Source organism: Gopherus flavomarginatus, chromosome 6 (assembly GCF_025201925.1).
Source record: "Gopherus flavomarginatus isolate rGopFla2 chromosome 6, rGopFla2.mat.asm, whole genome shotgun sequence".
In the NCBI taxonomy this organism is placed as follows: Eukaryota; Metazoa; Chordata; order Testudines; family Testudinidae; genus Gopherus; species Gopherus flavomarginatus.
Genome location: NC_066622.1, coordinates 99,800,968 through 99,815,578, shown reverse-complemented (window position 1 = coordinate 99,815,578; position 14,611 = coordinate 99,800,968). Strand labels below are relative to the sequence as shown.

The 14,611-nt window shown below is 38.6% G+C and overlaps 1 protein-coding gene across 4 annotated transcripts in view; it reads right to left on the bottom strand.

The window, feature by feature from the left end:
- Nucleotides 1–14,611, bottom strand: part of MCU (mitochondrial calcium uniporter) — a 160,053-nt gene that overhangs the window by 24,250 nt on the left and 121,192 nt on the right. For 3 of the 4 annotated variants that reach the window (XM_050959637.1, XM_050959638.1, XM_050959639.1), the window contains exon 2: nt 4,310–4,379. The exons of the other annotated variant lie outside the window; for it this stretch is intronic. In XM_050959637.1, the coding sequence (XP_050815594.1) occupies nt 4,310–4,379 (70 nt within the window). The remainder of the gene's footprint in view (nt 1–4,309; nt 4,380–14,611) is intronic. 4 annotated transcript variants of the gene reach the window in all.

Here is a 14,611-nt window from a genome sequence, read left to right as displayed (position 1 = left end):
GTTTTTTTCCTGAAAGGATGGGGGGAACCAATGAGATCAATTTATTAAAACTAACTCAACTGAAAACACTATTCCTATCTTCTCTTTTAAGAATGTAAATTGGTATTAGGAGACACTAATTAAAAAACAACAAACCACACTGGAAAAGTGCAAAAAGCTGATGGCAATTTTCTAGAACTGATATAAGCAGATTTTTCTACTGTGGAGAAATTAGCTCAGAAGCAATTCTGTGACAACTGGATGAAGTTAAATAGTTCATTTCCCCCCCCAAATATTAAAATATTAATATTATGTTTTTTCAAAATATGAATTGATCCTGTGGCTGATATGCATACAACATAATATAAAATCGTATACAAATGATATATAAGCCTGGAGACCATGAGAAAGTATGTGCTAGGCTCTAGTACAATGTAAAAAATGTTGGATTTTAAATGCTAGACTGATCACATAGCCATTCTCCATTACTGGAATGAACCTTCTCCATTACTGGAAACAATGAGGGGATGCTGTTTCAAGTTGTCTCTACACTAGCAATTTTCTGATAACCTTCCACATTTGCAATAGGACAAGTGTAGTTCCATTGTCTCTAGCACTGGTGGAAGTGTGTAAACTGACCATTGGCATTTTCATCACCATCTGCTCAAAGCAGATCTAGATGACAGTAATAAAAATGCTGCAAACAAGTCTATACTAGCAGTACCCTCAATTGCTAGCACCAGTATAAGATTTCCCAAAAATTTCAAGTGTAGATGAAGCCACAGAAACAGTAATTCATTTCCTTAGGATGACTGGTTCAGTTACACTGGACTGTGACTACACTGTGTCTTCTTCACAACACCTTATACAATGAACTTTAAAAAAAAAAAATTCTGAAACCTTATTTACAGCTGGAAAAGGCCCATAATTCAGCAGGATCATGGCTGATCCTCCTATCTTCCAGTAAAGGTCAGGCCTTGTCAAACCTTTACTACTGGGGGAAAAAGCCTCAGGTAAGAATGAAACTGAGGACCTCAATACTTCCAACCCAACAGATTCCAAGAAATAGAAACGTCAGGCCTCAGGGAATTGATATGGGAAAAAGTCAAAGAGGTAGTTGTATAATGAGATACTGCATACTGGTTGGCTATCTTTGTCAGACCCAGTCCTTTGTGGTATACCCTGTGTGGTATGTGACCCATAGGATTGGGAGGCATATGTAATCACTGAGTACAAAATGTTTATTTTAGCATGTCACTCTGGATTAATTTTAAACCAATACTCTAACTTGTATCATGCATTTAAAAGTAATGTCATGCATATACTATTTCATGTACACAATTTTCCTACTTTTTTTTTTTTAAATTGTAAACCAGTCAAAATTAATGAAAACACCAAGATTTTTGGAAAACCTCCAGTTCAGCAGCTAGAGTTGGGGGCGGGGGGACTGAACTTCATCCTTGCACACTCTATCTGAAATTTTAACTTTGTAAATGTAAGCTTCAAAAATGCAGTGTGGTGTGTTCTTTTGTTTTTTAAGAAAATGTGGTCAGTATTACCTTGGGAAGTGTATTCAACATTAATATTAAAAAACATGGGCATGTCAAACTCATACTTAGGGTTGAACGTTTAACAAAATTACTTGAAGGAATAAAGTGAAATACCAAAGTACACTGTGAGAAAGACTAAATGATTCAGAATTCATCAAGTCATACACAAACTAGCCTAGATAATTGCATAATCTTATCAAAATTGCACCTGTCCATCCTTTTGTTCACCCTCCCTGGTTCATTTAAAACGTATTGTTATATCTGGTTCCTAAATTTAGCTTGTAAATGCTAGTCTTATTCTATATGTATTCACTGGCTACACTCAATGTTTAAGTTTGTATATGAAAAGCAGCAACTCTCACTAGCACACTGGGTCATCCTGCACAAGCACTGTCTACAGTTATCATGAGCTATGTAGCCATAAAGCAGACATAGAAGTAGAAGTAGAAGTCTTCTGTTTTCATTTTGTAACATGATTTTGGTGCACTAGGACCTTCATTTCACTAGAGATTACCTTCTCTAGCAACAGATTCCCTTGCCTTATGTCACACACTGACACTATTGAAAAGCTCAGTATCTGAGCCCTTTGACTGTAAAAAAAAAAAAAAAAAAAGAGGAAACCGCTTTAGTAATGAATAAATGATCAAAGCAAGGATTGAGTAAGTAGTTGGTACAACTGCACTTTAAGTACATTCACTGTTTATTAAATATTTGTCACATAAAAATACTGGGTACAGCATATAATTATAGCAGAAGACTACTTAGCATGAATTTTTGCTGGACAATTATATTCTTCCTTTCTTAAAGCTAGTTTTGTAAAAGTGGATATTAGAAAGGTTAACTATAGTTCTTTGCAAATGACACTTTCATCAAACTGTGACTGGTTTATCTTATATTTAGTTTATCCACCAATTTAATTAAGATTCCCAGATCTACACAAAGCTTTTGGGCTATTCATTCTCTCAGCAGGAAATATTTGCAATTTGGGCACTTGTTATACTGCATGTTTTCACTAACCTGCAGACCTATTCTGGGATACAAGACTACAAAAGTGCTCTCCAAAGATTTTTCTTCAAATGTACATATAAATGAAGATCTAGCACAAGGAACTTTGGCAATGACCCCTTTGAACTCTGATCCACTTACAATTTTTGGGGGGTGGCAAGAATGTATATTAATGCTTCTTTTAGCTTGAAACTGCATGGCTGTGTTGTGGGAGATTTCAGACACACTCCTGCGTGTGGCAATTACTTCTTTCACTGCACGCAAATGTAAAAAGAATGTAACATACACTCCCTATCCAGGGATTCTCAAACTCGGCGGGGGAGTCGCGAGGTTATTACATGGAGGATTACAAGCTGTCAGCCTCTACCCCAAACCCTGCTTTGTCTCCAGTATTTATAATGATGTTAAATATATTTTAAAAAAAGTGTTTTTAATTTATGGGTGGGGAGTCACACTCAGAGGCTTGTCATGTGAAAGGGGTCACCAGCACATAAGTTTGAGAACCACTGCCCTGTACAGACTTGTATAACAATAAATCTAAATATGCTTGTCAAAGATTGTGACAATGTTTTTGTTCTGGATTGGTGGCCTGCTTAATAACATGAAATTAAAGTAACATTTATAAGGTGTGCCTTCATTTGCAGTTTGTAACATGGAAGTTTTTAATGTCAGTTTGTAAATTTTGATCTCTTGGAACTATCATTTCATCGCTTTTGGGGTAAAACGTGGCTGATCCTTTGCATTGCCTCCACAGCTTTCCCAGACTCTGTTGACCTAGAAGTACACAGGTGGAGTGAGGCAAGGAGATGCTTTGCTGGACTGGTGTCCCCCTTCAGCTATTTCAAAAGCAGCACAGACTGGCTCTGGAGGGAGCTGGTATGAAAAGCTACGGCTTGTTTGGTGAGAGGAAAACGAAAGATATAGGAAGAGTAAAAGTAAAATTGTGCTATACTTGGGGCTCAGCAGCTATTTTGCAAAAGAAAGCCAAGGATTGGTTTAGTGGCACAGATAAATGGCATTCTGTAAGATGATGAGTGACCTTCAAGACTCCTTGTTCTCATGAGCAAATGAAGTGGACTGTGGACATGATGTATGGTTTCTGAGCATGAACATTTTATCAAGCCTTTTTGAAGTAAATGACCAATCTCTTCTCAAGTCAGGAAATGAAACTGATGATAAACAAAAAATCCTTCTATCTTCCTCCTTCCTTCCTAGGAGGAGGGTGCTACCGTGGTGAAACAGAACTAGGGAAAACTCAGGGAAAGAGAAGGAGCAGCTGCCCTAGAAGGATTATGTGCATGCATTTATCCAACCTTCAGCAAAAGATATAGGGGCAGTCCTTTTTTTTAATTTTACACAAGCGACTTTATGATCTGTATTTCATACTGCTGTTGTCTTAGCATTGCCATTACGTCTCCGCCCCCACCCCAGTCCTTGGAGAAAAACTGGACGGCATCACAGGAAAAAACAGTCAGTCACACTGGGTGATCTGAGTTGGAAAGTATCAGAGGGTAGCAGGGTCAGTCTGGATCTGTAAAAAGCGACAAGAGTCCTCTGGCACCTTATAGACTAACAGACGGAGCATAAGCTTTTGTGGGTGAATACCCACTTCGTCAGACCTACTCACTTCGACAGACGTCTGATGAAGTGGGTATTCACCCACAAAAGCTCATGCTCCAATACTTCTGTTAGTCTATAAGGTGCCAGAGGACTCTGTTGCTTTGCGTTGGAAAGTTATTCAGAAACAAGACTAAAAATTCTTTTCCAAAACTCACCATCAGAGGGCACTACTGTACTGCAATGCACCACTCTCAAGCTCTGCCATGGAAAAAGCCTCTGGTGCACCTAGAAAATCCAAACACAGCAAAGTGGAATGGTTAATAAAGGGCAAATGCTGGGTTATGACTGTCTCTCAGACTCTCACCCCACTACCACCTCCTATTCTCTCTCCACACATCCTAATGACATTTATCTAGGCATATCCTCCTATCTACCACAAGGCTCACAGCAAGTCAGGAGCATCTGTCAAGAGCAGCATCTTTTGTTGCCGTCTGTCATCCAGAAGGGATATACCCCCTCAGCCATGTTCACTTCTCATGGTTTCTGCCCACCAAATAGTGTAGTTAGAGAAAACTTTAAAGAGGCAGCTTAGATATCAATGTTTTTTGGCACAACAGCTACTTTATCTTAAAACTGAATTTTTGAACATTAAATTTGAGAGAGGCACAGGTAGAGAAGGCAAGAAAAAACATAAGGTGAAGAGCAGTATAAGTAGATAACACTTAGGAAAGACAGAAGGAACTGCAACATAATGGGTGAATAGAAAGAGTTATGAGGAATTATAGGTTAGATCATTTTGTCCTTTCAGTATATAAATCAACAAAAACAGAGGAAAAGGTCATTTTTATTATGTTTCATACAAGCAGTTTGTATACAACCACCTTACCAAAAGGGGCAAGACCACTGGGCTGAAAAAGACTGCCTTGCAGTTATCAGGAGAAAAGTACAGAAGTGGATTAACTTACTTTTGTATGTATTGATGTTATTTACCCTCGGTAAGCCACATATATTAGTTTGTAGGGGAGAGCCTAGAGTCAGGCTGATTTAAGCACTTGTTTCCAGAAACACTGTATTCTAGGATAATCCCACTACATGTGTTTAATAAATGCTTACTGGTAGATTACAGTACTAGCACAAACCTACAAAGTGCCCCCATTTTATCAACTAGATGGCATTAGTCAAGACTGGAGCAGTCTATATATTTAGTAGTTAGTACATTTAGATATTTCAGCGGTTTGTGACCATGTTTAATTGCAAATTATTTTTGTATTCCAAAGCCTGTATTCCAATTACAAGTGTACCTTTACTAAAGAGTCTTGCTTCAAGTGTTTGTTGGACAATTTCTGCATTGATAAGAATTTTGTATCAAGAACTCAAAATGTGTTAGTTATTGCTGTAAATAAAAATCAGATTTAAAATTGGATTTTTTTGATAAAATGCTTTTTGAGGAAAAAATTTATTTAAAAACAGTTTTAATTAAGATACAATATAGCTCAAAGATATCATCATGGAATAGGGATTATAATTTCTTATTTCTATAGTATGAGGCAATATAATATTTAAGAAAAAAGTTTTATAAATGAGTTCCAATAGTTCATGGATTAGGGACCCAATTTTATGGGGTTCTAAGGGCTTCTCTATAGATTATTTAGGTTACTCTTTCCATCTACCCAATGGGACTCACTGCTCAGGCTAGAAGATACCATCAGAGATGCTTAGTTTTGCAGTTCTCAAACTGTGGATTTGTGTCTCCAGAGATAACATGCTTCTTAACTGCAAAAATGTTTTAAAATAAATAATATATAGAGGTGAGAAATAACCCTGTTGTCCCTCTGCAAATTTGTGTACACAGAGTCAATCCCTTATCTCTCTTAAAGTGCAAAGTTTCAGAAAGTTCAATGAACAGAAGATTGTTGGGGGCGGACTAGATCTGGACAAGGAGAAGTTTGGACATAAACTTGAGAAGGGAGGGACAAGCAGTAGAAACAAAAATGAAACTGCTTGAGCAGCATATTCCAGAAGTCTTGAGGTGTTTCTGAGCGTAGCCTTCATTGATTTGAGATCTACCATACTATTCTCTCACTAGAAGGGAAAACATATAATGGCAGCAGGCCGTAAAAGAGACTCAGTTTGGGAATAAGAACCATTCAAGAAATATATGTTTGCTGATGTTTTAAAGAAAGTCACACCCAGTGAACTGGTGGAAGTTATTTAAGCACTTGGATTCAGAGACTGCTGAAGTGATAAACTTCTTCTGCTCGTGCAGAAAGAATATTTTCTTCTTTTGGACTAATTCATTCCAAACTGAGAAAACGTTTGGGAACTGCAAAATCAGGAAAGCTTGTTTTTCTTTTCCAGATTATGAACAAACAGCAAAATGAAGGTGAGATGACTGACTGAGTTAGCTGCAGAAGCCAATATTTTATGTTTCTCATGTTGACCTGGCTAACAATCAATTTAATTTTTGTTTTTTTAAAAAAGGTATTTCATTGAACTATTTTTGTTAAAATAATTTTAAAAAAACCACAAACCTGATTTTAAAAAACTGGAATGTTTAACTCTATTCAAATGCTTGTTTTGTTGAACTATTATATGTTTGTGGCTGAAGAAAAAAAATCCAGACTACATAACGTTGTTGTTTTAGTTAAATAAAACAATTTAAATGTCTGTCTGTCAGGTGATGTTCTCCTCCTAATACAGCATGGTAAGAAAATCCTCCAAATATTAATGATTAGCCTGTTGAATTGAAGATAGTTCACCTCTCACCTTCATAAATATCTGCTTCAATTACGTTTGGTGAATGAAATAACCAAACAATCATTCATTTTCTGATACAGCTGTAAAACAAATCTGACAAGTTTTCAAGTAAGTCACTTAAAAATATACAGAGTGTGTACCTTCTAAAAATGAAACCTACATCTGTCTCTGAGTTGTGAAGACTATGTATTAAGGTTATAACAACCAACAAGAATGTATACAATTTATGTATAAATACATGATTAAATCGAGTCTTCCTGACCAGTGATTTAAATCAAATCCACCTTGGTTAGGGGAATGCCAGTGGAATAAAAATGGCTCTCTCAGCAATTTAATTTCCCTTTTTCTTTTGAAAGCAGTTGCACAAATTGAATCCAGACCCTAATATCTCCTAGCCTAAAAATTGTGATATGCCCGCCTGCTGAGAACATTGAAAATTCTAAAAATCCAATGAAACTTGTATTGTATTTACATTATTTTCTCAGCTTTGAAAATGAAAATCAATATCAGTGCAAGTCAGTTTCACTTTAGCTTGGGGTCCGTTGCATTTTGAACATCTCAGAACTGTGTTTGGATGGTGAACAAAAGAGAAACAGTCATTTAAAAAGTCTGTTTGAATTTAAAATAAATGAATTTAAACACTTCTACTGGGCTGGAAAAATCTCTCTTTTACAAAAGTCTACATTTTGGGCCAAATTTAAAATTACAATGTCCCTTTAACATTTGAAAATAGCAAGTCTGACTGAAAGCAAAGATGGTTAGGAATGAAGATCTGGGTATTTAATCTGACTGTGGGATCCCAAGAGGAATATTGAATGTCCACTGTTTGAGCTACCAAGCAAAACCAGCCCACTAAGTTATCAACATTGTTCAATTTACTTTGAAACAAACTGTCACCACTCCAGATGTCCTGGAAAATGGCAGTGTTCCCCTCTCTTTGCACTTCTGTTACACAGCAAAGGCTGTGTTAGCATTTGCACCGGAAATTCCAATTGTCAAAAGCTGTGCAGTTCATATGTAAACACACAAGGCTGTAAATATGACATACGACTGTCCCTAGTTCAAGAGAAACTAAGACCCTTTTGAATGAAGTTGAAATCACTAACTTCATACTTACATTAATGCATCTAAATCTACACAAAGTCCAACAGCAATCAGGTATGCACAGATAGTAAAGTTGTGATTTTTAAAAAAATTAAACGTTCTGAAGACAGTTCTGACATTGCTCGATATTTCATTTTTGTTTCACTCTATTTCAAGGCAGAACACCAAACCCTTTAAACTTAACACTTCTAATCCTTTCCCCCCTATCTGAAGCCACAATCTGTATGTAGAAACATCAGATACAGAATTACCATACTACCTGATTTTTGCAGGACAGTCCTAAGTCTGACAGCTGTTCAAACAGTCCCAAAAATCCTTTAAGGCCTGTTTTATCACTACCACATAATTGTCATAATCATTCAAGTGTTCTTTCTTTAAAATCACACACATTGCCCTGGTATGACCTGATGACACGAAGCCAACTATCCCTCACAACGATGTCAAAAGTGGCAGTTGTGGAGATATTACACTAGGAGGATTTTAAGTTTAGGAGGCAAGTATGCAGCAGGTGTTAGTCTAGAAACTTTCCTACTTTAATGCAAAATATTCTTCAAAACAAAGGAAGAGAAAAAATAAATTATGCTGTGTATGTGCCGAATGGCTGTTGTAAGGCAAGGTTTAACCACTGACCATTACTCTAAGATGGTCAAGCACTCACTTTCACACAACACAGATGACAAGGCACCAGATCTATTTTGTACCTACACATATTTAGGAAGTGCAGGCTTTGTAATTTCTGAATCATACATAATCAGTTTAGTTTTGAAACAAAGTTTTCAGTAACCCTATGGAAAGAATTTGGTTCTCACTTCACTTTATAGATTCATAGATTCCAAGGCTAGAAGGCACAATTGTGATAATCCATTCTGACTTCTTGTGTAACACATGCCAGAGAATTTCCCCAAAATAATTCCTAGAGCGTATCGTTTGGGAAAATATCCCATCTTGATTTAAAATGTCAGTGACAGATTCTAACAAGAATCTTGGTAAGTTGTTTCAATGGTTGATTTTTAACCATAAGAGTAACTGACACTTTATTTCCAGTCTGAATTTGTCTGGCTTCAGCTTCTGGCCATTGGACGATGTTATACCTTTCTTTGTTAGATTAAAGAGCCCATTATTAAATGTGTGTTCCCTATGTAGATATTTATAATCAAATCATCTCACCCTCTTCTTCATTAAGCTAAATAGATTGAACTCTGAGTCTATCACTAAAGGCATGTTTTCTAATCCTTTAATCATTCTCATAACTCTTCTCTGAACCCTCTTCCATTTATCAACATCCAGGTTAAAATCACATATCACTTACATTCATCCCAAGATTCAGAATTGGGCCTCAGTATAATGAGGCATTGTCAACAGACATCCCATTCCACCCCAAAGCGTATTATTCAACAGGTTTACAGGGCAACATGGCATAAAAATGAAATTCTGGACCAAAAGAGCAGTTCGTTTCATGCTTCACTGATCATGTCTCACAATCATTTGAGGACACTTAGTTCATATCCAAACTCTAGTTTTAGTAAAGTGATACACAAGAATTATATCTAAGATCAAACTGTGGCACACATTTACTGTACATTTAATATGAAGAGAGAGACTAGAACTATGAATTCGCTTTTCATGTCCATTCAATCCTTGACCTCTCTGTCTTGTCCAGAATGGGTTTATTGTTTCACATCTCAGCGGGTATATCTACACAACATTTTGGATTGAACAGGAATGAGCCTTCTAGCCTGAGTCAACATACTTGGGCTAGGAGGACTCATGCTATGCTCTAAATTTTAAATAGCTGTACACATAGAAAGTTGTGCCTCAGGCTTTGAAGCCTATGGGTAGGCGTCATAAACAGATAGTCAAGGGTTAATAGAACAGAAGTACTTCATGTCTCTTTTGCCTGTAAAGGGTTAAGTTCAGTGAGCCTGGCTGTCACCTGACCAGAGGACCAATCGGGGACAGGATACTTTCAAATCTTGAAGGAGGGAAGTTTGTGTGTGTGCTGTTAGATTTTGGTTGTTGTTCACTCTGGGGGCTCAGAGGGACCAGACGTGCAACCAGGTTTCTTTCCAATCTCTCCAATACAGGCTCTTATAAGTTCAGAATAGTGAGTACTAGGTAGATAAAGCGAGTTAGGCTTATGGTTGTTTTCTTTATTTGCAAATGTATATTTGGCTGGAAGGAGTTCAAATTTGTATTTTGCTGAAAGGATTTTAATTTGTACTTGTATACTTAGGCTGGGAGGGTATTCCCAGTGTCTATAGCTGAAAGATCCTGTACCTATTCCATCTTAAATTTACAAAGATAATTTTTACTGTTTTTCCTTCTTTAATTAAAAGCTTTTCTTGTTTAAGAACCTGATTGTTTTTTTTATTCTGGTGAGACTCCAGGGGACTGGATCTGGATCCACCGGGGAATTGGTGGGGAGAAAGGAGGGAAAGGGGAGAGAAAGGTTAATTTCTCTCTGTGTTAGGATTACTTTCTCTCTCAGGGAGTCTGGGAGGGGGAGAGAGAAGGCGGGGGGAAGGTGCATTTTCCTCTCTGTTTTAAGATTCAAGGAGTTTGAATCACAGTGATCTTCCAGGGTAACCCAGGGAGGGGAAGTCTGGGAGAGGCAATGGTGAGGGAAAGGGTTTACTTTTCTTGTGTTAAGATCCAGAGGGACTGGGTCTTGGGGGTCCCCAGGTAAGGTTTTGGGGGGGACCAGAGTGTACCAGGCACTGGAATTCCTGGTTGGTGGCAGCGCTACAAGTACTAAGCTGGTAATTGAGCTTAGAGGAATTCATGCTGGTACCCCATCTTTTGGACACTAAGGTTCAGAGTGGGGAATTATACCAAGACAGTAGGCTTCAGACTCCAACCTCCAGCCCAAGCCATGACTTCAAGGCACTGTCTATACAGCTATTTTTAAAAGCACTAGTGTGAGCCTCCTTACACCAAAGTTTGCTGATTCATGCTGGGAGGCTCTCTACTGCTCAGTCCAAAATGCTGCGGAGACATACCCAGTGCTGCTTAGCAGCTCCATCCACTCAAGCAATGGAGGAAGTAGTAGCGCAGACTGGCTACCTGAATCTTTAATTACCTACTCTGAGCAGAGGCATATGATACAGTGATAAAAATGCCAGCATCTTGTCTACTTTTAATGCTCCCACCGGTGCTACAGCAATGGAGGATACACAGAAAAGCATCATTGGTGAGGAAGTCCATGACTACCAACATGGAGGTTAATTGGGAGAGTGGTTTGTGTGTTGTGGAAAACGGCCCACTACAAACTGGATGGAAACCACTATCAACTATTTCACCTAGGCTAGCATAAGTATCCTGATGGTAATAATTTTTGGTTACTTATGCCTGGAACTTGATTTAAACCAGGGACCAAGATAAAGCGACAAAGAAATATGAGTTTCTTTTAAACTGACATTATTACAGATAAAAATATGCTCATTGACAATCTTGAAAGTTTCCCAGTTGCAAACTAATCTAGCCACATTTGAGAGCCAAGCTTCAGACCAGGTGATTAGAACTCTTGAATCACAATGTGAAAGGACAACACATATTTTCTGAGGAAGAGAAGAATGTAAAAAAGGTTTAAATCAATGAGAGATTGTATTAGTTATGATGCAAAATATTTTTAAAAACTTCAACATATTAGTGAATGCATACTGCAGTGTTCATGCCAGCAACCTATGAAGGAACCCTGTCAAATCTGTATTGGCCTGAAATTAGATTTGAGCCAATTAGTCTTTTCAACAGTACCAGCCGTTTTTCTTCCATATCCAGTTTTTCCACTGTGTAAAACAGAATGCCCTTTGTTGGCTCTGACACTGGTTACCTCAGAAGCTACTGGTTAGAATTCCTATGACAAGACAAAATTACTACTAATAGGGTGTTGTCTGGTCGTCTGTTCAGTCTCTGGCTTGTCCATTTGACTGCACCTGGAATGCGAAGTCCTATTTATTCCCATATGTTCCACTCCACACTATTATGTATGCTTTAAAAAAAAAAAAAGCTTCTCAGAGGTCTTTCATTCAGAGATCTTTCCTTCCTTCTCCCCTCTTAGCTCCCTCCCTGAACTCATGAATCCTTAGCTGTCCAGCAGGATTTCTCCTTAGGGTCATCTACAATTTACAATTACTGACACTTTTACTTTCATTGCCAGATTTACATCAAGAAATAACTTTGTATGGCAGGTTTCTCAAACATTTTCAAACATGATCTTTAGAAACCCTCACAGTGTAAAAGTATTCCTTAACTACTTATGTATTTTAACACATTTTAGGCTATTACGTGTATATTTAAAAGTCTGCAACCGAATAAAATGCACAGCAGTAGCCTGATACCATAACATTAATTATTACAAGAGCAACATTCAAGCCTAAAGGATGCTGCCCTGTACTGTAAAGCCAAATGAGAGATCAAAACGTAAGATTCATGACCTTTCATTTCCTGGCTAACAAGGGCTAATTTTTCTTTGTACAGATTGCATCTGGGGCAAAATGGGTGGGGGAAGGAAAAAAAAAAGAGGGATAATGGGGGAGTTTTATTCATGCTCCACTTACGCCTACATGGCTGGAGAGTAACAGAAATATCCTGCTCCATTTGAGTGTCTGGGAGCCGTGCTATCAGAGATGCTCTGTTGAGAAGACCTCACTCTTGCAATTCATGTGTTCTCACCAACTTCAAAACCACACCCAAGAATCTGCATTGTTCACTGTGCACAGCTCCTGCTTCCCACAACAAAGTCCAATAGACTTAGATTTAATCAATGGCTTAAGCTCATTTCTTGTTTGCCTAGCTTCCTATTCTTCCCTCCCCTAATTCAACTACCTACTGAATGACAGTTCTGCCCTGAAGAAATGTTTTAGTGTTTGACCTCCAAACAGATAAAGGTCCAAAGTGGTTGTCAAGGTAACTGAGGCATGTCTGAACAGCAATAAAAGTCTCTTAAATCCTTATGTTTTACCAGGACATAGAAGGCAGACACAAAGGGATAGTGCCAATAATATTTGAAGAAGTATTAAATCTTTTCCTCAAACGCCAAACAGCAAACTGTGTTAATGGTCTGGAGGTAGGTTTCTACTCAGCAAAAGAAGCTTCCCTTACAAACGTAGGGGTTACAGTCTGAGGTAGTTGAATAAGCCTTACACATTAGAGACACTTTGGTATTTTCCCTTCCAATCCCCTTAATTGTGTTACCTCTATTCTATTACCTGTGTGCAGCTTCAACTCACATTTACATTCCTTTCCTAGCAGATGTACAAAGGGTGAAGAGCTTAAGCTGTAGGTGGCTGCTATAAATATTTCCCTGTCAGTGTGTTTCCTTCACTCATCTTTTTAATAAAAGAAAGAGGTAACAAGCAAATTCCAGAGAAAGGGAATGTGTATGTGTGTATGGGGTGGGAGTGGGGGAGACAGAGTGTGTTTTGGGAAGACAGAGTGTTTGTCAGCATGCTGTCTTTTAAGTTCAGACAGCGGCAAGAGGCAACCAGACCTGAGGCAGGGGGAAGGGGAAACCCTGACATCAGCCCCTGGCCCCCCTCCCCTCAGCCTCTGCGTTCAACAACAGGAGCATTCCACATTGTTTACTTTGTGTCCCAGAGCAGATCAGCATAGTATGCAATGGCTGTCAGAAACAGCGCTTTGAAATGGGAAGGGCATATGTTTCCAGGGCAGCTGAGTTCAAAACAATGAGCAGAATGATCACTTGAGGCATTATGGGACAGCTCCGGAGGCCAATTACAGTGCAGAAAGCAATCAAGTTTCTACACTAGCAATATTGCGCTGGAGCCTCTGTGCAAATACTTCGACGAAAGTCAAAAGGCTGATTTTTTTGCAGTGCTTCATCTGAGGAGTTTCTGTGCACAAAGTGGCTTGGCAGTGTGTACACGTCTGCAGTTTGAGCGCAAAAGCTGCTTTACTGTGCAGAAACTTGCCAGTACAGACAAGCCCTGACACTGTGTCAAGCTAACTACATCAAAATTTACTCTACAACTCTTAGAGGTGGAGTTAAGTCGATGTTGTGGGAGAGTTACATTGGTGGGAGTGAAATTTTAGTGTAGGCATTTACAGAGTTAGATCAATATAAGGTGCATTGCATTGACCTAACACTGTAGTGTAGATTAGGATTTAGGGAAGATGCTACCTATGTCAATGGGAAAGCTTCTCCCATTGGCGTAGGCATTCCACTTCTCCTAAACGCAGCAGCTATGTCAACAGGAGCAGCACTCTCATCCACATAGTGCTGTCTATGCTGAGGATTAGGCCGGTATAACTGTGTCGCTCAGGGGTGTGGATTTTCCACACCTCTGAGCAGTGCAGTTATACAGACAAATTTCTAGTGTAGGCCAAGCCGAGGTGGTTGTCAGGGATGGCACCCACATTTCTACTCTAAGCTGAACACACTCTACCTTTATCCAGGGCTGAAATAGAGTGGGGAAAAAGGTTCAAAGAAACATTTCCTTACATTTCCAGCATTGCCAACTCTTGCAATGTTATTGAAAGTCTCAATATTGGTGTTCTTGGTTGGATTTTTTTGGGAGGTGGGGTTAAAGACCCAGCTCCTGGAATCTAGTGATTAGGTGAGGCTCTCAGCCTTCATTTTGTTTTGTTTTTAAAGTATGTCGCTAGCCCTCATGGTAGCAAAGAAAGGCTTGAAAACA